Source organism: Prionailurus viverrinus, chromosome D2 (genome assembly GCF_022837055.1).
Source record: "Prionailurus viverrinus isolate Anna chromosome D2, UM_Priviv_1.0, whole genome shotgun sequence".
Lineage (NCBI taxonomy): Eukaryota > Metazoa > Chordata > Mammalia > Carnivora > Felidae > Prionailurus > Prionailurus viverrinus.
The window spans coordinates 19,797,643-19,821,405 of NC_062571.1; the positions used below are offsets into that span (position 1 = coordinate 19,797,643).

Here is a 23,763-nt window from a genome sequence, read left to right on the forward strand (position 1 = left end):
ATTTCTCCTCTTCTGCTGGGTTTAGGCTGCCTTTGCTGTTCTGCTTCTAGTTCCTTTAGGTGTGCTGTTAGATTTTGTATTTGGGATTGCTCTTGTTTCTGGAGATAGGCCTGGATTGCAATGTATTTTCCTCTCAGGACTGCCTTCGCTGCATCCCAAAGCGTTTGGATTGTTGTATTTTCATTTTCGTTGGTTTCCATATATTTTTAAATTTCTTCTCTAATTGCCTGGTTGACCCACTCATTCTTTAGTAGGGTGTTCTTTAACCTCCATGCTTTGGGAGGTTTTCCAGACTTTTTCCTGTGGTTCATTTCAAGCTTCATAGCCTTGTGGTCTGAAAGTATGCATGGTACAATTTCAATTCTTGTATACTTATGAAGGGCTGTTTTGTGACCCAGTATATGACCTATCTTGGAGAAAGTTCCATGTGCACTCGAGAAGAAAGTATATTCTGTTGCTTTGGGATGCAGAGTTCTAAATATATGTGTCAAGTCCATCTGATCCAATGTATCCTTCAGGGCCCTTGTTTCTTTATTGACCGTGTGTCTAGATGATCTATCCATTTCTGTAAGTGGAGTGTTAAAGTCCCCTGCAATGACCACATTCTTATCAATAAGGTTGCTCATGTTTATGAGGAATTGTTTTCTATGTTTGGGGGCTCCTGTATTCGGCGCATAGACATTTATAATTGTTAGCTCTTCCTGATGGATAGGCCCTGTAATTATTATGAAATGCCCTTCTTCATCTCTTGTTACAGCCTTTGATTGAAAGTCTAGTCTGTCTGATATAAGTATGGCTACTCCAGCTTTCTTTTGGCTTCCAGTAGCATGATAAATAGTTCTCCATCCCCTCACTCTCAATCTAAAGGTGTCCTCAGGGCTAAAATGAGTCTCTTGTAGACAGCAAATAGATGGGTCTTGTTTTTTTATCCATTCTGATACCCTATGTCTTTTGGTTAGCGCATTTGGTCCATTTACATTCCGTGTTATTATAGAAAGATACGGGTTTAGAGTCCTTATGATGTCTGTATGTGTACAGTGTAGCCCCCACAAAAAGGGCTTCTGTGTTGGTGCACCCGAATCATCTGCAGAGACACAACCACCCACCCTTGTTGAGCCCTTTTGTGACTCTGCACCATTGTGGTCGCCAGGCTCTGGCTGCTGTGCTCCTCGGAGACGGGGGTGGAGGCACAGCTGAGAAGAGTGTATCTGGACGAGTGAAGGGGTTAGGAGGAAATGTCGCTTACTTGCGCACCGTGGTTCCGGAAAGGCCTTTTCCAGAGAGGTCGCTCGGGGGCTGAGGCTGACCGAGCACTCTCCCAGCAGTCTGACTCCGAGGCCAAAGGCCGGGGTCAAGGAGGAGCTTGGCTTTGTTGTGAGCGATGGAAGGGGAAGCGGAGCCAGGTGAGGCACCAGGCAGCTGGTGTTGGGACAGAACCTACCCCATAAGGAGTGGGGTTTTCAGATAAGGGCCTGGGGTCGTTGTGTCCTCAGGGGGAAGGACTGGCATGATGTTGTTGAATTTTTTGAAAGCTGGTGCTGGTTCTGTGTGGATAGTGGGTTGGGGGAGGAGACAAGAATGGATGCAGTGTAGACGTCATTGGGTAGAGTGGCTCCTTCTAATGTGTGGGTTGAGCTCTAAGATTCGTGCTTTAGGCAACAGGTACAAGCCCCTCACATCACCCATCTCATAAAGCACAGGACAGTGTGCGTCTTTATATCCTATACAGAACTATGTAATGTTTAAAAGCAGCTTGTGTAATATTTACGTGTGTGGGTACAAGGCGTACACTAAAGTATTCACCTGTTCTGGAGTGCGTGACAGGCACGGTACTAGGTGCTGACCACTATGTGCTGCAGTTACCTCGCCCAGAGACGTATGCGGTTTTACGGAGAGTAATAGAACGGCATGGGAGTGTGTGGTTCGGTGGAATGGGGGAACGTGTGCACAGTGCGGCTGCAGGGTGGCCGTTTTGTCCCATGGGTTGGCGTGGGTCAGACTCGGGGAGGCGGTTTTCCTTGGGAGGTTCGGCTGCCCTGTGTTCTCCTTCATGCACCCCACTCTGTCTCCCGGACGTCTTTCCAAGCACCTCGTAGTGAAGGTCCATCTGGGCGGACAGTGGGCTGTTTGAGTTCCACACGGGCCACCACCCTCCTCCCCACACCTGTGCCTCCTCCTGGGAACAGAGCAGCTTGCTCCCTGGTCCGGTGGTCAGAAGCCAGGGAGATGGCTTTGCCTCTTTCCTGCTCTTCCCTCTCCCTGCTGGTCCGTGGGTCCTGTGGCGTGGAGCTTGCCTGTCTCAGAGGCCATCTGTGAGGTCTCTGGAGATCTGTACCCTGTCATCACTCGGGTGGACTCGGGGAGGGGCCGAGTCCTGCGGTCTTCCCTGCGCCGGCCCCACTCACCTCGCAGCTGCTTGGCTGTGGGGTGGGGGGCGCCTCCTGCTGTGCAGAGATGCTGGCGTTCTGCCCCATCCGTGTACAATACGCCTCTCTCTCTGAGAAGACGGCCTTTCTTTCTGAATCTGTGTCCTGCCTGCTGGCACTTAGTGCTGGGTGTTCCTGAGCAACTTGGTCACTAACTCCTTTGGGGAAACACGTATGCCTTGTGTACAAGGACCGTCTCAACTTCTCCTTTTCTGCTCCTAGGTTGCTCAGTGAGTTAAGCGGCTGACTTTGGCCCCGTCATGAACTTTTTCTTGGCGAGGGAACCCCCGAGACGGGCTCTGAGCTGACAGCCCAGAGCCTGGAGTCTGCTTTCAATTCCTTGTCTCCCTCTCACTCTGCCCGTCCCCTGCTGCTCTCCGTCTCTAAGGAATAAAGAATGACATTACAAAATTAAAACAGAAAATCTATTTCTATTTTCCTCTTTTCTGTTGTTCACAAAGGTCGTGCTTGCTTCGTTCTTCCCCAAGGATGAGTAGAGCTGACCGTAGAACAACTTGGTGTTCGGGGTTCCACCCTGCCCACAATTGAAAATCCATGTATAAGGTTTGGTCCCCAGAACACTTAACTGTTCAAACTCTCTTGTTGTCCAGTAACCTGAGTAGAAAGAAAAACAGTGCATTAGCACCTGTATCTTGTATGTGTCATATACTATATTCTTCGAGTCAAGTAAGCTAGAGAAACAGTTTTACGTCACAGGGAAATAGGTGCACAGCTCTGCGCTGTATTGATCCCTAAGTTTATTCTCCATCTGTTTCTAGAATGAATTGTCTATCAGAACCCACATCAGTGCTGTCTCAGGTGACACACTACGCTGTTGTTACGTGTATCCTCAGCACTATGCATCAGAAATGGGAGGAATTGGAAAGATTCTTGTGTATTTACGGATGTAACAATTCATGCATTACCAATGAAGGGTGAATGCTTCATGATGGCCTGGTGTACTCAGTACGATTGCTTCGTCATGGCCTAGGAGATACACGGGTGAATGCATGGTTACAAAGCTTTTCTAGCCTGCAGGTTTACAGCCATATTCCTAATACAGTCTGGACACATTGTTACATTACAAAAACAGCCTGTGATAGTAGGCTGAGAGGCATTTTCTCTGGGCGGGGACCGAGAGAGGCCTGCCAGAAGGAAATGTCATTTTTTGAAAGCCAGGTTATGGAACAACACGTTATTCGTTTTATGTCAGATCTTACTGCCCTTATGCCCGTGTGAGGATAGGCTGTCCAAGTGCACACAAGTCTCCACACGATGTTCCTCCTGATGAACGCTTAGGTGGTGGTGACACACATGCGTCCCGGGCGGCCTGGCTGCATGCTCCCTCGATTTTCATGCACAGACGTGTGCATGGCAGGCGAAGTGGTTCACTGAGCACCTTGGTGAGGATTTGCTGTGTGGAAAGTGGGGGTGGGTCCTCACAAATGTGCTGATATGCAGACCTGCATGGGGTGGGGGGGACCCGCTAGATGGGGCAGTCTTGGGCCTTGGGGCCTGGCGGTATGGGGGTGGAGGCGGGCACTGTCTGTGCAGCTTTCCACAAGGGCCTCTCTGTTCCTGGCCAATGTTTCCATAGACGGCTGGCTGGCTTTAGTCCCAGCGCCCTTGTCATGGAAGGGTCCATGTGGGAAAGGAGCCGAGACTCTGCCGGATCACTCCTGGTGGCACCGTGCTTTCCAGCGATGCCGCTTCCATGCCGCCTTCCTCGCCCTCCGTCTGCTTCGCCAGATCTCCTCTCTGTGCTGTCTTCTTCTGTGACCTCCTCTGGGCTTTTCTCTGTGCTCGTGACCTTCTGTAGGATACGCATTTTGAATCCCTGCATCCCCCAACTCTTTTTCTTTTTCTTTTTTTTCTTTTTGCCATATGCACAGTCTCAGTCATGAGTTTCCTGATTGGCTGTGTCATAGGTCCTGGAAATCACGCACGTCGTATGGACAGTCATCTCTAGCAGGGATTTCTTGATTGTGTTGGGCTTGATGGTTTCCCCAGAGTTTTTTGTAACGTCCCTTGGCATCTTCCTGACTTTCATAATGTTCCCTCTGTGGCGGTTCTCTTTGGCAGCATTGACTGTCCTTCTTGTAACGTGCCTGTGTCATGAGCCTCACAGGTCCTTGTGGCCCCTGGTGCGCAGGCTGACTTAGACCCGCTGCGCTCCGGAGCGAGTGAGCCACCAAGACACGTTTGGTGGTGACCCGTGGGGTTCTGGGTGGCCAGGACATTGTCCGATGTCAGAAGAACTTTAGAGGACATTCCCTTGCTCTCAGCGTACTTCCTGAGTTGAGGGACAGAGCCGGGATGGAACTGGTCCAGGGCAAGGGCTCTGGTTGTGCAGCCAGACCACTGGCCACTGGGACTTGTTGCCTTCAGGACCCTGGGGTGAGCTTCCTACACAGGGCCAGCCGCCCTGCTCACACCCCCGCCTGTATCCGCTCATTCGGTCGCTGCTTCACCCCTTCCTACCCAACATCTTGGTGCTCACTTGTCTTTCTCGTGAATAAATGTCGTTTGGGGCATTTTCCCCCCCGACAGGGCACCTCCTTCTGCATGAAAAACCTGTGCAGGCAGCCATGGTCTCCTCAACTGATTTTCTTGGGTTTTCACTTTTTGTGTTGGAGTGGTTGACATGCGGTGGATGGTAGTTCCTGCTTCTCTGCAATCTTCTCTCGGGCGTCTGGGAAACTGTGTCCTTCTTCTTCGTGGTGGAAGCTGCTTCTCCTATCGTCTGGACCATTTTCAAAGCCAAACCCCTTTCTAAAATCACCAAGCTATCCTGTGCCTGCATTGAAATGTGCCAGTTTTCGATCCTTCCCTTCCTTCTGCCTTACGTCGTGATGTCAGGTCTTCACTTGTCTTGCAGTTTGAGTTGAGTCTGCAGGTGTGCCCGTCTCACAGCAGTCCTACATCCACAGAGATGCCACATCTTCCACACGAGACACAAAGATGTCTCACAAATAGCACCAGGTTTTTGCGTGTGCTGGGGTAGCCGCAGCGAGAGCTTCGAGAATTTCCCTTTCTTTGTGCCTCCATGGTCCTCACGCTGGCCGGCTGGCAGCTGCAGCTGTGGACCTCAGGACGTGTCAGGCCATTCGGCCTTTTCTTGTCATACCATGAGTCTTCTCTGCATCGCGGGAGCACGTCCAGCATCCCTGGGGACACTTCAAATGGGTCCCAGGATGTAATTAAGGTTGATGGTATTGCCCTTAACATGGTGAAAATGATGCAGGAACCCTGAGAAATCACTTCTCCTGTGGTGCTTGATTTACTGGAGAAAGGAAGTGCTTACCAAGAGCTGAGTAGGAGATTCGTGGATTCGTGCAACACTTGAGGGGACCTCAATAGCAACAGGAGGTGGTGCACACTTCCCCCAGAGGACAGCGTCTGCTACAGCTTGTGTTATGCGGTTAGGACTTAATCCTGCGTCTCCACATTGGTTTGCCTTTCTCTTGACTGCAAATGGCACCATGTAGGTACGGTCAGTTTCTGTGTGCAAAATGATACGTTTTATCTTGTTAGAGTAGGTTTGTGTATGTTTTCGGAGAGGAAATGCTCTAATAGCCTAGTATCATGCACTCGTGGCCTCCCGTTTACTTACTAGTTTTGATACTTCGTAGCTGCTCAGCTCATCTGCCATTCTTTCCAAATGTCACACATCTCCAGAAAAGTTTCCAATGTATTTATTGGAACAAAAATCCCCACATAGAAATGGGCCTGCACAGTCCTACCTCAAGGATCAGATAGGCTTCTGTGGGTTCACCTTGTCAAGTCAGATTGCAAGGAACGTGGTCAGTTCTGTGGTAACATTCCCGTTGATTTGGAAAGGGTTAATTTATGAAAGAAATTGAAGTATGCCACCAGTTTGTACTTGGATTTTCTAGAATTGCTGAAATCAACAACTCTCTTTATTTGGAATGTCAGTTGTTAAGTGAACGTTTATCCCCTCGTCTGTCCTACAGAGACCAAAGCTCTGGGGCGCCTGGGTGTCTCAGGGCATTAAGCGTCTGACTCTTGGTTTCAGCTCAGGTCATGATGTCATGGTTCAGGGATTGAGCCCTGCACCGGGCTCTGCGCTCGACTGACTGGAGAGTGTGCGTCCACCTCCTTGGAGCCCACCTGTACGCCATGTCCTGGGCGGGCGCTCAGTATTGGCGGGAGAGAAGCCCCACGCGGGGTGGTGGGCCCTGGCATCACTCTCCTCAGAAACCCTTCCTCCATAATATTTCCTGCTTGCCTATGGAAAGAAGTCGTAAACTCGCCCTTTCGTCAAGAGTCCTACCATCATTTTTGAAAAGTCCATCGGGTAGGGTTGAGTCTGATTGAGCCAGGGGTTCAGGCCAAGACAGCAGCTTTTGAGGACCGTCAGCCTTTCCTCACTGCCGCTCCACAAGCCTGCTTGCCAGGCGAGGCCAGAGGCTGCGGATGGGCAGGAGGCTTCTCGGCCTGTTGCTCCCGAGTCAGCAGAGTTCCTGAGTCCTAGACCTGCCAGGCACCTGAAAACGTCTGTCCCCTTGAGTGTCGGTCCCTCCGAAAATCCCCGGGGCTCCTGTGGGTGGCGAGGAGGGGACTGGTGTGTGTGATGCTACTTGAGGGTGGTGGGTGCTGGGACTCTGGAGGGCCACGGAGGCCTGGTGTGCTCTGGTAAAGACCCCCTGTGTCTCTCCACTTTTGTCCCCTCTCCGACCCCAGGAGTGTGCAGCTCTCGCTGCAGAGCTCCACACCTGCAGGGAGCAGCTAATGCAGAGAGAGGAGGAGATCGCCAACCTGAAGGCGGAGAGAAACAACACCAGGGTCAGTAGGCGCACTGCCAGTGTCTTTAAACACAGGACACCATTCACGCCCCTTGTCCACATGTCCCCGTGGAGTTGGCTGGGACCTATTGTTCTCAAACCTTGTTTGATCCGTGAGGAAGAGCGAGGCTATTTTAACACATTCGAGGGGGTGGCTCCCTACCTGGGATCTGAATTGAAGGGATTCAGACTTGGTTTTGCATTTGGTGAACTTGACGCCCGGAATTGAAGGTGTGCTTGAAACACGGTTTTCCTTTTGCCTCTCCCACCAGCTGCTGCTGGAACATTTGGAGTTCCTCGTCTCCAGGCACGAGAGAGCTCTTCAAAAAACAGTCATACGGCGACAGGCGAAGACTCCTGCCGGCGTGTCCAGTGAGGTGGAGGTGCTCAAGGTCCTCAACTCCATATTGGAGAAGGACAAAACCGAGGCTGAAATGGTGTGCCTAGCCACAGCGGTTCTCAATTTGTGCACATGCTGTGTGTTCTAGGCACACTTTGTGTGTTTGTGTGACTGGAGTTTCCTTTTCATCTTCTTGAATTCTTGTAAGAAGACAGGTCTGTATGGTTAAAAAGCAGTAGTTGGTGGAAATGTTGTGTGTATCGATTGGCTAGTACAAATTGCATAATGTAATTTATTTCGGGGAAGATTTGTCTCGAATGTAAAATTGAAAGCGGTTAACAAGCAAGTTTGTGAACAGGAGCATCCGTGAAAAAGCTTACCAGCATTCTGTCATGTTATTTGAGGCGAAGGGGTCTTAGGGTAACTGTAGAGTAAGGACTAATGAAACACCTCTGTGTACCAACTCAATCCCTTTGTTTCCAGGTGAGAGAGCAGTTACGTGTGGCACTGGAGGGGTGTAGTTTCGTAGAAGAATTAGGGGCCACACGCAGAGTTCAGCTCCAGACATCATCCCAGGATTTGATTGGAGGGGGTTTCCTTTTTATCCATTGTTTTTAAAACAACACGGGGGGCCTGGGTGGCGCAGTCGGTTAAGCGTCCGACTTCAGCCAGGTCACGATCTCGCGGTCCGTGAGTTTGAGCCCCGCGTCAGGCTCTGGGCTGATGGCTCAGAGCCTGGAGCCTGTTTCCGATTCTGTGTTTCCCTCTCTCTCTGCCCCTCCCCCGTTCATGCTCTATCTCTCTCTGTCCCCCAAAAAATAAATAAACATTGAAAAAAAAAAACAACATAGGAAGACTAGCAGTGGGGGCCCTCACATGTTGCTTCCCTTTCTGAGTGTCAAAGGTGCAGAGCCAGGTGAAAGAGCTCCTGACTACCCTGTGCATTCTCGTGGCCAAGCTGGAAGAGGACCTAGACATCTCAAGGAAAGACCTCATCCTTTCTGAAGCAAGGAACACTATATTACAAAGAGATGTCCGTGAAGTGAGTGTCAGTTGAAATGGCCACGCCATCGTCGAGCCTAACGTGGGGTGTTTGGTTCGGCCTTGCCCCGTGTGTCCTTCGTCTCCCACGGGTTTTGAACGTTTGGAGTTTGGTAGAAGTAGCAGCAGAACGGGACGTGACTCCGGGGCCTGGGTGGGCTGCCTCCCCGTCTGTGTGGTGGAATCTGTCCTCCCTGGACTCTCCCCTGCAGAGGCCTGGCAGGCAGGCGGCAGAGTGGCCTCGGGTGTGGAGTGTGGGCCACCTGAGCTTGGCCCCTGCCATGCTCTCGGTCCGTTTTGGGAACACACTCGCACGTAGGAACCAGCGTGGTGCTGCCAGGTCGTTTCCGGGGGCACGGCCTTGCGGGGGCCGCTCTGCCAGGGGCCGTCACGGCCACCTCTGCCGCCCTGCCCTCCTCCCAGGGTTCCGTGCCCCTGGTCGTGGCGGTCAGAGTGAGCGAGGCGCAGCCCGCTGGTTCTGGTGTAAGGTCATGGAGGAGTGCGGCCGCTTCTGCACGTGTGGACGTCGATGGGAATCTGATCATTGTCACAGAAACTAGTAAGGGTAGGATGGTTTCTCTGTGCCTCCTCCTGTCACTGTGAGCTGCCCTTTGCGGACAGTCCCCGCACACCCCACCCCCAGCCCGGAAATGCCACCTCGGGAACACCCTGTCAGGCCCTTGAGGGTGTAAGTGCACGAGCAGTCTGTTTAGTACCTTAGTGTGGGGGAGATCGTGTCAGAATTTAAAACAAAAGTATTTGCAGAAATTATAGAACCTGTTCAGTGAAGTTGTTGTTTGGCAAAGGTGGGGAGAGACCCCTCAGCAGAGTTCAAGATGCAGAGAATTTAGGAAATCATTTCTTAGGACTCATCACTTTCACTCTTGAGACTGCTGACATAAATTGCTTAGTAAACACGGAGGGCTGGAAGAGGAATCTTTCCCGTGTTGGACAAGAAAAGCAGGGCAGGACGTTCTGGTTCCATTGGCAGTGTCCGATACCATGGGATACAATGTTGTTACAGGGTTAGGCTATAGAAGATGACTTCCAGTTATATGAAAGGTGGAGTTTGGCTTCCATTTGTTAACACTGCTGCTTCAACTCTGTGGTAATTGGATGAGATTTCATCCACCTTTTCCCCGGAAAAAGGATGGTTGTCTCATGGTGTGTGCCTCCAGAGGCAAGTCGCTGTTCTGTGGAAAGCTCAACGGTGTCCGGAGGCAACCGAGGTGATTTCCGGGAGACTTTATTATCCGTTTGTCTTTGAACACATGGGAAAGAATAAGCCTGGGTAACTGGTCAGAATCCTGAGCAGCCTCCGCACTGTCGGCACAGAGCCTGACGCGGGGCGGGCGCCAACTCACAAAGCGACACCGGCTGAGCCACCCAGGTACCCCGAGGATGCTACTTTTCTGTTTGTTTGGAAAACGAGGATTTCGCCCGGTTTTTGTGTCTGGAGCGTGTTAATGTGTCGTACGCTAATTCTTTCCCTGTTTTCCCTCTGAAATACCTGCTGTAGGCCGTGGCCCAGAAGGAAGACATGCAAGACAGGATCACTACCCTTGAGAAGCGCTGCCTCAGGGCACAGCACAAAGCCACCTCTCTGCACGACCTCAAGGATAAACTTGAAAACGAGATCGCAAAGAAGGACTCTCTGCATCGACAGGTCGTTGGTTTTGTTGAACTTCATTCCACTTTTATTAATTACAAGTCAAGTTAAGGACCAAGTGTCAATGTCAAGGTTTTAGGATCTTAGAATCTTGTGTTGACCAGCGGGGTTACTTCAACGTCCAGGGTTTAATTCTTTCGAATTTTATGGAAGCATGTTATGGGGCTCCCCTCCTTGATTCCTTCTTTGTCTTGTCTTACATGCACGTTACTCTGTTGCCTGTTAGCACTGTTTCCAAAGGAGCAGGGAGTGGCCGGGAATGTGTAGGCAGCTGGCCATTTTGGTTTTTACCTGAGATCGGGGGGAATGGCAGGGGCAGAAGCACAGTCTGGCGTGAGGATGTGAGACCCTGTGCTTTGGGAAGCCGCACGTCTCTTCCTTGGTTGTCTCAGGTCATCCGGCATTGAACAGGAACACCACATCCAGCTTCTTGGAAACAGAGAGAGCTTTGTCTGGTGTGTTTGTCAAATGTGTCAGTCGACCCAACATGATAATCAAAGTGAAATACTAGGAAGCCATTAAAATGACATCGAGGAATGCTGTTTGAGAGCACGTAACATGTTCCAAAGCATGAGTGTAAAGGGCAGATCACGAAATACTATGTGTACAGCATGTGATTTATTTTGGAGGGTTTTAAAGCATGATACGCGGTCTGTATATACACACAGAGCTATATGCACACAGAAGATGGAAGGAGTCTGTGGGAACAAACGTTAACCTTGCAAAAACCTCACCTTGTACATGATTTTTAAAATGACTTTATATATTTTTGATGCTTATTTATTTTTGAGAAAGGGAGCCAGAGTGAGAGAGAGGGAGACACAGAATCCAAAGCAGGCTCCAGGCTCTGAGCTGTCAGCACAGAGCACGAGGCGGGGTTGACCCCATGAGCTATGAGATCATGACCTGAGCCGAAGGTGGACGCTTAACCGACTGAGCCACCTCGGCTTCCCTAAAAGTCCTTTAACAAAAAATCTCGTGTCTAACTTTTCCACGTTGAAGGTTTCCACGTTTTTGGTCAAGAGGGAGAGTGTTTTTGTTGAATAATGGTACACTTCCAAAAAGAACTCAACTGGCATCAGGCATGCTCTCAGAAGCTCTGTGCTGGCTGATGTGCCCACCTCAGAATGTCCTATGTAGCGAGCCCTCGGACCGCAGTATAAGTATGTTTAAGAAGGGTTAGGACCGAACCCTTCTCTCCTTAACTGGTCAGGAAGAACGAGCAAGCTCCTCCAGAAGATGGGTTTTCTTTAATGTGTGGGAACTTTGTCTTTGGAAAGACTTCTTTGAAGATACTGGAGAAGAGCAAAGAGTTTGGCAAGACATGTTTTGCGTAGTGAAAGGAGGACCAAGGCCGTGGGTGACTCCTTGCAGAAAGGAAAGGTTTACTCTGAAGCACCTACCAAACTGTTGGCTTCGGTCAGAACTAACAGTAGATCTCTGCATTCATATTTTGTTTCACTTTATTAAAAATGGAAACGGAGAGAAGACTTGCTACACTTTGATGCTTTGCCTTCATTTCCTAGACTGTGGATCAAAACCGCCAGTTGCAAGAGCGCCTGGAGGTGGCGGAGCGGAGGCTGCAGCAGACCCCGAGGAAGGCCAAGTCGCTGCCCGAGGTGGAAGCCGAGCCGGCCCAGAGGGTGGCCACCCTCTGCAAGGTGGGGCCCCCGTTTCCTTCTGGGTCCCATGGTGGGAATGTCATTTTCATGGCGGTCCGTTCTTGTATCTCATTTCTCACCGGTAACGTCGGCGTGCCAAAGTCCGCGAACCAGCTGAGATCTGTTTTCGGTGCTACTTTGTCTGAGATTGGAATGCTTTTCAAACGGCAGGCATCATCCCCAGTTTTGTTCCCTCCGGTTTTGTCTGACGTGTGCTGTTTGCCGTTGGCTGCATCTAAGACTCACTGCTTTTCAGACTTAAGTCAGCGACTCAAAGCTCAAGATAGTAGCCTTGGGCAAGAGAAGGACAGGGGTGCCTGGCCGGCTCAGTCAGTGGAGCTTGGGACTCTTGATCTCAGGGTCATGAGTCTGAGCTCCCCGTTGGGTGTAGAGCTTACCGAAGGAAAAAAAAAACAAAGAAAGCATAGAATTTTTCCGAGAAATGAGAATATCCTATCCTCTTTTAAACACAATCGTTTTTATTTAAAAAATTCTTAAATGTTCATTTATTTGACACAGACAGAGAGGGCGAGCATGGGCACATACATGAGCAGGGGAGGGGCAGAAAGAAGGAGATAGAATGCCAAGTAGGCTCCATGCTATCAGTACAGAGCCTGACCCAGGGCTCGAACGCCCAAACCTTGAGTTCATGACCTGAGCTGAAGCCAAGAGTCAGAATCCGACTGACTGAGCCACCCAGACACCCCTTTAAGAAATAAATCTTTAAGGAATTCACTCGGAGGTTCCACAAATAGAGTCGAGGAACGTGCCAGACACATTCCCTGCCCTCCCAGCTCTCACAGCCCTCACCACCCACAGAGGAAGGCAGCAGTTGAAGAGGTAGTTTCCAGACATGATGTAGTCTGTGCTGGGATCGAGTGATGCACACAGGACGAGGGAGCACATGACTGGGCAGCCAGTCCGTCCTTCCGGAACCGGGGCTGAGGGAACCTGTAGCAGGGAGCCTGTCGGTGCTTCTGTGTCACCGGTTCCAGTGCAGTGAGGGTCCCAGTGGAAGGGGGGTGGGTTCGTCACGGGATAATGGCCCTCAAGGCTGCCATCAAGTCGGGCAGGCGGCATTGGGCGCCCACAGGCCCAGGCTCCAACAGAGCCTCTCCTCCTTTGTGATCTGCATGCCAAGTCTCCGTTTCTTTTCTCGCCTGTCCTGTCTCCTGTCCCTGGTCAGCCGTGTAGCCCGACCCTTTGTCTTTGGACACTGTGCTGCTGAGGAAGCTAAGTTGTTGGAAGTAACTTCCCAGCTTAGGAAGGCAGCACGCCTGTTTGCTCTTTCCGCTTGCTGCTTCCTCCTGTCCGTGCTGAGTGGACAGGCGTGTCTCCCGGGGGACGAGGCACCGTCCAAGGATCCGGAACCCGGGGTGGGGACGAGACCGTTGCCTACCCCCGGTCACCAGCAAGGAAGCCCACTGTTTCCCACTGGCACGCATGAGGCCTGTAGGGACTGTGAGCAGGCAGAAGGCCGCTCACAGCATGTCGTGCGTAGGCACAGCGTGTGTTGTGAGGCAGCCAGCTCTTCTAACCCCGCTGTCGCCCACAGGCCGAGCAGAGGCGTGGCAACATGGAAGAAAGGCTGCGCCAGATGGAGGCCCAGCTGGAGGAAAAGAACCAAGAACTGCAGCGGGTACGTGTCCGGGCGGAGCAGCCGCGCACCTGGCAGTGATTGAGGATGAGGCGCAGGCTGGGGGTGTGGGGGTAGGGAGTGGTCCCTTGTTTCCCACTTCTCCCCACGTGGACGCCAGGCCCCTTCTCGATCCCATCAGGGGTACAGTGCACTCTTGTGCAAGTTGGATGTTAGTGAACACTCCTAGCCTGTGGACAATGTTCTCTGGACGCTGGGGCCCCGTAGGCAGTGCCGCCTAGGGGTGGAGGCACCCGCACAGCCCACCGTGCCCACCAGCTCATTAGCAGCTACTCACGGTTGACGCGGGACCTCGTGGGTGTCCCTTGGCCAAAGCGGAGGTACTGGCCTGGGGTAGGGCAGCCTAGAGGAGGGGTCTCCTTCCTTAGGACATGACACTGAGGTCCTGAAATCAGGTCACGGGCCTGACCTTGGTCCCCACATCCTGAATTTCTACTTGAGATGTAAAGGCACAGGTCGGGGTAGATGTTCCTAAGAAGAGGAATAGCGTCATCGAGCCTTGACGAAAGGGAGGCCCCTGTCCCTTGAATCCCCTGAGATTTTTCCCTGCGGGAGCTGGTCGGACGTCAACATGAAACACCCAGGAGACAGAGCAGGCAGCAGCCTCCCCAACTTGGGACGTCCATCCAAGGCCATCAGGTTTTGTTTTCACCAGAAAACCCAAAACACTCACCCTTAACTTACACCAGAAACTCGTGTGCTTGGCCCTCAGGGTCAGAGAATAAAACATGAGTTTCCGCGGAGTGAAGCTTCTGATGCCAGCGTGACGGCTCGGGTTGGCCGACCCCAGCCCGCCATGACACATGCACACAAGCGAGCACAACCAGACGCTAGCCTCTTGGGCCGAGAATTCGACCTCACCTACTTAGAGAAGCACTTCATTGCCTTTAGGACTGTATGGTAGTATGGAGGGACAGGTGTTGAGATAAGGATTCTATTATAACTGAGACAATTGCAAGGACACTTTTAAGCTGCTTCGCTTGAAAAATACTTGGGTGCTGATCCCTTCTTGTGGGGTGGCCAGGGTCTTTTCCAAGTGATGGCCGTTGCTGCGTGTGAGGTGTGGTGGTCGTGCTTTCTGTTGCCTGCTCCCAAGGAAAGAGGTGCCAGCAGGTGTGGCTTAGAGATGAGGAAGCCCGAGGCTGGAGGGACTGTCCATTGCCTAGCCTGCGGGTGTGTCCTGAGGGCTCTTCCTCCTCCCTGGGCCCCCCGACTGCAGGGCACATGTGTACTCCGTACCCCACGGCCCTGCGCCCGGCAGGAGCCCCTGAATCCTGCCGGCCTGTCCTCGCCGCTTCTGTTTTGGGTTAATTCAGGATATGCGGTAGAAACAAGTTTTTAAACCATACGATTGATGAGAGTTCTATAAAACACAGACCCGTGAACTTTGCGGTTACGTTCGGAAATTACTTGAGGTAAATACAAGTTTCCATTACAAAACGTTCAGGAGATGTGTGAATTTCACGAAAAACAGGTGAAAGTCTTTCTCACCACTGAATCTTTCCCAAAGGGGATTTTTTTTTTATCTTTGGGTTTTGTCAATGGATTCATTTCTTTCCCCCTGAGGCCAGATCCGAGCTTCTGTGTCCGCCCCGGAATATTCCTCCTCCCGTGGGTAGATCAGCTGATCCCCTTAAGAATATGCTCTTTCCTGCATGTACATCTGCCTCCTGAGCCCATCTGAGAGCTAATAATGAGGACATTCGTGAGGGCCCATGCGTGTTTTGTTTCCCAGAAACAAAGGGACCTGCTAAGTGATGACCCCTGGGAAGCAGGTTCCTGCGTTTCTGTGCCCCGCTAGGTCGGTGCTGGCAGTGACGCACAAGCACGCCAAAGAGTGCCGTGGGAAGGGGCAGCCGAGGATGGCGTGCGTGTGGGTCACACCGCTGGTCATTCGCACGCCTGAGCCGGTGTTCGCACTTTGGCTTGAAGCCTGCGTCTTCTCTTTCAGGTAAGGCAGAGAGAAAAACTAAAGGAAGAGACTAATCAACATCTGTCCAGCACTATTGACAAGCTCCTGTATGAATCGGACAAGCGACTTCAGCGTCATCTAAAAGAGAGAATGGCTGCTGCGGAAGATAAGGTAGGACATGAGAGACAGCGGCTGAGTGCCCCCGTCCTCACAGAGGAGACGCTCACGTTGTGATCCTGAGGAGCAGCGTGGAGCAGAGGCTAACAGCCACTGCAGAAAGAAGAAATGATTCTTTCACGCGGAAAAACTGCAGGCTGTTACCCACTGCCTACGTTAAGTTCCCAGTGTCCTGTCCCTGCCCGACGTATGTGTGTGGGAAGGTGCGTCTCACTGTCTAGAAGAGGAGTGTGGTCTGGGGAGGGCCCGAGAGTGAGTATTTTAGGCTTTTCCTAACTGAGACGTAAGGAGTAAGCTAGCTTCATGCTAATCAAAGATGGGCACAGAAACAGCCATAGGCAGTATATAACTAAGGGGAGGGGCCGTGTGCCGATAACCCTTTGTTGAGAGGACCCGGCGGTGGCTGGATGTGGTCGGCAGGCCCTCGTTTGCCACCCCTGTGCTGGAACCTTCAGCCTGGTTCTTGTCTGGGGAGCTAATTTCTACCTCTTTCGTCCAGAACGAGCGGTAGGAGTGCGCAGTTCTGTCAGGCATTTAACCAGCTGAAAACAGAGTTTCTCTTGATCCATGTCCTGCCTTCCCTCTTTTCATCTGGGTTGCAAAGAGTTGAAGCCTGGACTCTCACACCATCATAACGGATACACTTGAGGTGTAACGGGAGGGAAGCAGTATCATACCATCTCTGTGAGAGAAGCTCTGGTGGGGACAGTTGGATGCGGACCTGATACTACCGGTTCTGGTGACACCTGTGTCCCTGTAGATGAGCCCAGAATCTTCCCTAAGATTGGCACTTGGAGACACCAATGAGCAATGCTAATTCCACGACACACTTGTTTTGGGTAAAACCCATTATGAGGTGCGTTATTATACCCCACGTGAGGTTCTACCTTGATCACTGGGGCAGCCTTTCGGTAGAAAGTTGTATGTGAGATTGGAAGTATATGTACGAAACTTAGGTCAGGTTTCCCAAGTGACTGAGGCATCACAGACCCTAAAAGCTAGTACCAACCAGTGTACCTGCTGCAAGTGAACTTAGGAACTTGTCATACTTACAGTCAGACAGTGATCCGTGAAGAAATTGTACATGGACAAAGTATGAGTAAAGGCTGTTACTGCAGTTTCACAGACAGCATTTCACTCTGTGGTCATGTGACCCGGTTCGTTGGTAGGGCCATCCGCTCCATGCCTTGTCTGTGGTGCTGCGTTATGGTAAAGAGAAACGTCGGCATGCTCTAGCATGTGGAACGTTTGAAAGAATCAACACTAAAGGACTGTGTGTACCTTTCTCAGAAGACTCTGTTAGGAGAAGTTGGCAATCTGAAAAAACAGTTATAAGAAACGCAACGTGAGAAGGTATTTCCATCTCTCAATCATTCAGTGATCGGTTGAGACTGGAAAGGAGCAGGTGACCTCTGGGGCTCACACTTCCTCCAAGGCGAGCCAGCACTGTGCTTTCGAGCGGCCCCACGCTCACAAGTCTGAATGGCACGCATGTGGCGGAGTTGGAGCCGAGCAGCCTATGGGGTTCAGATTTCTGAGTCCCTTCGGGGGTTCGCTCGAAAGCTAAAATGTTCACGTAAACCTTTCGTTGAGTGCAGCGTAGCCCAGCAGGAAGGTAACAGGTGACACGGGTGTCATCCCAAGGGTTCTCGAGGCTGCATTTGAAAAGGTCAAACAGGGACGCCTGGGTGGCACAGTCGCTTAAGCGTCCGACTTCAGCCAGGTCACGATCTCGCAGTCTGTGAGTTCGAGCCCCATGTCGGGCTCTGGGCTGATGGCTCAGAGCCTGGAGCCTGTTTCCGATTCTGTGTCTCCCTCTCTCTCTGCTCCTCCCCCATTCATGCTCTGTCTTTCTCTGTCCCAAAAATAAATTAAAAAAAAAAAAACCGTTGCAATGGTCAAACAGATGGGTGATGTTTAGTTTTCATGCAGCCTGATGCAAGCAACATGTTATTGTATCATGTAAATAGTGTAGACATGAAGGAGCTACTCTACAATGTTTTTCCACATTCAGTCCTTGCAACCCACGGGGCATCTCACAGTTCCATCCCCTGTGGTTGGGACCAGCCCCATTTTGGGCGCTCAGTTAGCCACGTGCGGCGGTGTCTCCGGCCTGGGACGGCACTGCCTACGGGCTAGTTGTGTGACCGAAGCTCCTCGTCGGTTTGCTCCCTGGTGCTGCGTGTGCAGACGTGAGGCTGGGCTGCAGAGGGTCCACGACGGACCACGTGCCTATTGCACAGAAGGGCTATTCCCCCACCGCCCAGAAAGTCCTGCTCCTCTCTACATAATTAGGAAGAAGTCCTAGTGGCTCGGTGTTTCTCCTCTGTAACCTTGCTATGCCTGAGACCTAACTGTTCAGTAGGGTTTAGGACGTTCACTTGGTGATCTGGGTGTTTCCTGGAGGACTCTTGGAGAGAATGGTCTTGGGGTTTGTAACTGCTGAATTTACCCATCGTGGTTATGATGGTCAGCATTTCAGCACACTTGATGCTAGTAGTGTTTTCCATTTGTTCTTGTTTTCTAATGAACCTACAGTGTTGTATCAGTTTCAAGTAGACAGCATACGGTTTCAACAATTGCACACGTGACTCTTTGCTCGTCACCATCACTGTGGTCACCGTGTGTCACCATACAGAGTCCTTAGGGTATCACAGACTGTATTCCCTGTACTGTGCTTTTCATCCCTGAGACGGCCTTATTTGATATCTGGATGCTGATGCCTCGTAATCACCATCATCTCTTTTGCCCACCGCCCCTACTCTCCTCTCCTCTGGCCACTACCAGTTTGTGCTCTGTGTTGAACGGACTCCTGATGCAAAGACTAGTTAACCTTGCTTGCAGTGAGCGTCGTTGTCATTTGCTGCTTTGCAGGATCACCTTCTACGGAACTTCGAAGCACTGAGGGCCGTATTAAAGCGGGCAAGAGTGAGAGGCTCTTCGCTTCACCACGGGTATGACACTTCCCGGTTCACACATCTGTTTGAGATGCGGCTGGGGGCGGCTTCCCTCTGTCACCAGTATGACGTGAACCAGCTCATGGTTCGAAAGTAGAACCGTGGGTGTGCTATGGTATGACCCGAACCGGATCAGAGTTACACACAATAACCCTGAGTGTGTTGTAGTCTGACGCGATCCATTTTCCAGGGACCGGCTAACTGATGATGGGGCGGGGCTGGGGGGGACACTGCCCTTCACCGTGCCTAACATGAACCACCTCACAAACACCTATGTTGGCACCTGCTGTGTATCTTCCAGAGGAATCCTCTGGCCGAATGGGCAGAGTGACTGGATGTAGCTCAGGGAGCCGGTAGCTTAGTAGTTGGCAAGAGGGAGAAGTACAACCTCATTCCAGAGGTTAGGTTTGGAATCTCAGGACACTGGGAGGCATGACAGAGCTCACAGCCATGGGAGGAGGAGTGGAAGTTAGGGCAAATTCTGTTCGTGTTTGGGTGGGTTTCTTTGCGGCCTCCCTCCACCGAGTGTGGCAGTGATGGTGTGGGGCTAGGAGGGGTCCAGCGTGCCAGGTTCGGCCCAGCATCCCTGGAAGCTATGGTCCCTTCCGCAACGCCAGTGGGGTCACCATGGGAGTGCACACGTGGCCATGGTTGTGAAGGTCACCTTGACATTGGTGGGGTTAGCGCAGTGCTCGCAGTTTCTTATATGTTTGAAAAGACTGGAGAATGACATGTAATCGCTGTAACTCTGTTGGGACGTTGGTGAGTCGCCTGTGAGGGAGTGGGTCAGCCGGCTTGTGAGCTGCGTCCTGCAGACAGTAATTGTCAGCGAGGTATTAAAAGGTTTGCTTGCTTCTTTGTAGGAAATGGGTACCATGTGAGAGTCATTCTGGTGTGACAGTGCCTCGAGTAGCTGACTGGGCCCCCTTAGGTGCAGGAAGGAGGCTCCTGCTCCAAAGGCAGGCCCACTCAGGCCTCACTGGGGTCTGTGCGGCTGCCGTCGGGGGCTCTCGGGAGAGTCGAGGGTGTGCTGTGGCTGCCCTTGTTGAGCCTGCTTGTAGGAGAGAGAAGTCAGTGCAGGTAGAGTCACAAGCGGCCCTCCCTGTCCACGGAACTACTGGTGGCACAGCAAATGTGTGTCCGGAGAGAGAAGCACCCAGGAAGATCCAGGCACAGAGCAGCCTCTTGGTTGGCTGACGGAGATCCTCGCCAGCAAGACACCAGTGTGCTGAGTGTCACCATTCCAGGGCTTGAAGACGGGTATGTGTGAGGAGGCCAAGGGAGCAAACAGTGGATGCGGTGCAGGCCACTCGAGTGCATGTTGGAGTTCTCAAGGGAAGGGGCTGTGCAGGCCCCTGGAGGGTGGCACCCTGGGGCAGTTGCCATAAGAGGGACGTCCACGCCCGTCACCCGCCTGAGGTGAGCTGGCCAAGGAGAAGGATAGAGAGGATCGCAGTGCTCCCGTGGTTGCGGAGGCATTGGCCGCGGTCACAGGTGGCCTTGTGGTCAGAAGACCCCGGGCAGGAGACCGGCTGAGGAACAGGGTCTGTTTGAAGCCGTCTCCCAAAGTGCTCTCTCGTCTGGTGGCAGAAGAGAGGCTGCTGGGAGCTGTGTCGCCGTGAGCGGCCAGAGGCCGTGGGGACGAGACTGGGAAGGCGGCAGGCAGGCTGGACAGCTGAGCCCTCCTGGCACGACCTCATAGCCACGTCTTCTGTTTGTGTCGTCCTCTAGCAAGATGACATGGTCTGGGTTGCAGAGGAAAAGAAAGGTGTCAGACCCACTTCCAACGCAGGCGGGGCAGATGGGAGAGAGCTCTGGGATAGGACTGGGTGCAGGGTGGTGGGGTCGGGAGCCAGGGAGCCTGAGATAGGGTGTCAGAGTCAGGGGACACACACGAACCTCGGTGGAGCCATGAACCATGCCAGGTCCCATGCGGGGTGGCGTGTGTGGCTCTCCCCGATTGGCGATGTGTCGTGGCCGCACAGCGGTGAAGCTAGACCACCTGAGCTCAGGTGAGCAGTTGTTCTGGGAATGGGGGGACCAGAGGAGGGGAAGGTGGTTGTGGCCAGCGGGCAGTCCCGACTTGGCTGTCTTAGAAGCAATCAGTACCCTGAGGCAGCACGTGTCAATGACGTTTCTTGAAAGGCCGCAGAGAAGAGCTTGAAGCACCACAGAGGAGACGCCCTGTCGTGGTGGCTCTGTCTCCAGGCCACAAGGGGTGACGCCAGGGGCCCCCTCTCTAGTTGATGTGAATCAGATGGGCGTGTTCTGTCTCCCGAGACCATAAGGATTGGTGAAATGGAAGGCAGCCTCTCTTCTTTTCCAGAGAGCAAGGAGCCACTGGACTCCCGTGCAGGGTTCAAGTGTGGAGGGTGAGCCCGTGGGTGAGGCCGGGCACGTGCACTGGCGGGTGCTCCTTCACAGCTGCTGCCCAGAGCTTCGTGCCCAGAGCCTTTGCTGAGGGGAGCAGCTGACAGCCCAATTAAGTGACTCCACCCTAGGGGCTCGGGGCTCCATGGAACTTTTCTGGAGACTTCTGTGGCCAAGGGGGACATTTGTCTGTTAGTCTAACTGCACAGAGGCCAGAGACGCTTTTGCCTTGGAAACACCGGGCGCATTGCCACCTCCTGTGTACGGGAGCTGCGAGGTGTGGTTCCCGAGGATCCTGCTGCGACTGCCCCTGGGGCGCCTGATAGTGGCTGGTGGAGGAAAACCTGGGGTCACCTGGCATCACAGCAAGGGCCTTGGCACACGTGGGCCGATGGCAGGTGAAGGCCAGAGGGATGTATAGGAGTGCTTTCCGGTCAGTTGGGCAGGAGGTGGTGCAGACACGCAGGACGACAGCTTGACTGGGGGCAGGCGCTGCTCCACCTCGGGGACGTCTGGGCCGCGGGGATGCGTTGCACCTGCTGGGCCCGGGAGACCCTGTCTCCACAGGGCCCGGCTAGCGGGCTTGCACTGGAGCCAGGGGCAAAGACGCCTTCCTTGGAGACCTTTTTCTCTGACCTCATTTTCCCAATGGATGGGTTCTGGCCTGGCTGACAAAGTCCACTTTTCTTTAGATAACAACCTTGGTGTGTGTGTGCGTGTTTGATTGTTTTCCTCCGTATTTCAGGCGGACGCACGTCGGCAGCATCCCAGCTTCCAGGTTCCGTCTGGCGGACAGCCCCACGCATGCCAGCAGCAGCAGCAGCAGCAGCGCGGTGTTGCGGCGCCACCGGAAAGGCCGTGTGGCCCGTCTGCGACATGAGCCTTCCAAGGCAAGGACCTCCATCCTCTGGGGGCTCTCGTGGGACCCACCTGCCTGCTCCAATGTCACCTGCCTTTTCCTCTGTCTGTGAGGCTCTTCTGGAACTAAAGGACTGATAGGCTGCTTTCTCTTTTCCCCTTCCCCCATTCTTCTTTTGCTGCCTTAGAATTTACTTTTGAGAGCTTTTGTTCTTTCTTTGTGTAAAGTAGCAATGTGGATTCAGATAGGACCTAGTGTTAAGCACAGCACAATGCAAATTAGTAAGGGTTTGAAACGCTAATGAAGGTTAAATGAACATGTGTATTCATCCTTAAACAACAAAGAATTCACCTTTGGAGTTTAAGTACTTTTGTCCTTTGTCTCTTCAGCCGTGTATATTTTTAATATTTGTGTAAGTTTTGAGCACCTGTAGTCATGGAACAAGTTTGGTGCAGATATCGTCCCAGAGCTAGGGTGCAGCATGACTGAAAAACCCAGATGAGGGGCGCCGGGTGGCTCAGTCGGTCAAGCGTCCGACTGCTGATTTCTGCTCATGTCACAATCTCTGGGTTTGTGAGATCGAGACCCGGAGCCCCGCAGCCCCGCATGGGGCTCTGCGCTGACCGCGCCTGGAGCCTGCTTGGGATTCTCTCTCTCTCCCTCTCTCTGCTCCTCCCCCACTTGAAATAAAACAAAGAAAACAATAAATAGATAAAAAGTCAGAGGAGAGGCCTGCACCCCTATGTGTGCACAGTGTAGTGAGGGGAGACCAGCAGCGAATGGGAAGTAAAAGGTGATATGTGTGTTAGTTATCATTTCTGTTTGACAGATGATTGACAAGTCCCTAGATGGGCACCTGTGGATAGCCCCAGAGTGCAAGGGTGGCTCTCTGGGCACTGCCCAGTGTGGCAGTGGAGAGAGAGAGACAGAACTGGCAGAGACCAAGCGGTGAGCTTGGTCTCAGTGAGCCAGGTGCTCAGGGAAAGGGAGCCCGGTGGCCTGGTCGTGCTGGGTGGGGCCAGGCAAGGTGGAGGCCGAGGACCACGGTGGTCTGGTCCAGGAGCCCTTGCACTAAAGCCCACTCGCCAGAGTTCCAGAGTCTGTGTAGACACAGTAGGGGCAGCTTTCTGGAGGACTTGAACTCTGGTTGGGAGCAGAGACGCAGTGCTAGCTGGAAGGAGACACAGGGTAAAAGTTCTGTGGTTTGTGTTTTGGCATTTTGCTGTTTTGCCCTGGAGCGTCTGTGGTCACTCGTGGCTGGCTCGTGTTGTTTCTCCTGTATCTTCATTTGTCATTAGAGAGTGGGGTTTTGCCCCAATAGTCATAAATTGTCGTTAGCGTATCACTGTATAGTACAGGTGGATACGGGTATGATCCAGATAATAATTTGTAAACGAAGTGTTTCTTCAAAAGAGATAAGGCACTGAGCATAGACGAACGGAAGCTCGATACAGACAGCACGCTTTGCGGTGCCGACACTCGTGTTCAGGACTCCAAATCTCACGGGCTTACTGAGCACAAGTACTGCCTTCTACACTGAAACTCAGGACTCCTACAACGTGAAGCCGGCACCTGCCCCTGAGCCCGTTTTTATCAGGTACCTGCCCAGGACACCCTCCTGTAACCAGCACAGTGATTTGTGAGAGGTTGTCAATCAAATTCTAGGTCAGGATTTCACATTCACGTCCAGCAGGGCATTAACAGAGTGGGTTTGTTTGGTGTTATCCAAGGTGTTGCGGGAACTTCGGCATCCCCTAGGGTGATACTGTAAAAGTGTAACTTGGTTTTCAACAAGGAGAACAGTTACAGGAAAGTTTCGAATAGGCACCTGTTAGATGTCTCTGTTCTACAAGATGCCATGTTTTAATAAGTCGTGTATGTTGTAATGG

The 23,763-nt window shown here is 52.3% G+C and overlaps 1 protein-coding gene and 1 long non-coding RNA gene across 2 annotated transcripts in view; one reads left to right on the top strand and one right to left on the bottom strand.

Moving 5' to 3' along the window:
- The first annotated feature begins 1,059 nt into the window (after positions 1–1,059).
- The window catches only part of LOC125147573 (liprin-alpha-3-like), a 32,913-nt gene continuing 10,209 nt past the window's right edge, over positions 1,060–23,763 (top strand). Inside the window, exons 1-10 of the mRNA XM_047824664.1 lie at positions 1,060–1,403; positions 7,131–7,232; positions 7,504–7,708; positions 8,468–8,613; positions 10,132–10,278; positions 11,808–11,942; positions 13,498–13,581; positions 15,551–15,682; positions 18,563–18,642; positions 21,761–21,905. Of these exons, the coding sequence (XP_047680620.1) occupies positions 1,236–1,403; positions 7,131–7,232; positions 7,504–7,708; positions 8,468–8,613; positions 10,132–10,278; positions 11,808–11,942; positions 13,498–13,581; positions 15,551–15,682; positions 18,563–18,642; positions 21,761–21,905 (1,344 nt within the window). The 5' untranslated portion in view covers positions 1,060–1,235. The remainder of the gene's footprint in view (positions 1,404–7,130; positions 7,233–7,503; positions 7,709–8,467; positions 8,614–10,131; positions 10,279–11,807; positions 11,943–13,497; positions 13,582–15,550; positions 15,683–18,562; positions 18,643–21,760; positions 21,906–23,763) is intronic.
- LOC125147852 (uncharacterized) lies at positions 2,838–3,765 on the bottom strand. The gene is made up of 2 exons (XR_007145320.1): positions 3,353–3,765; positions 2,838–3,041 (listed from the first exon to the last, which is right to left on the bottom strand). It is a non-coding gene; the product is annotated as an uncharacterized LOC125147852 (long non-coding RNA).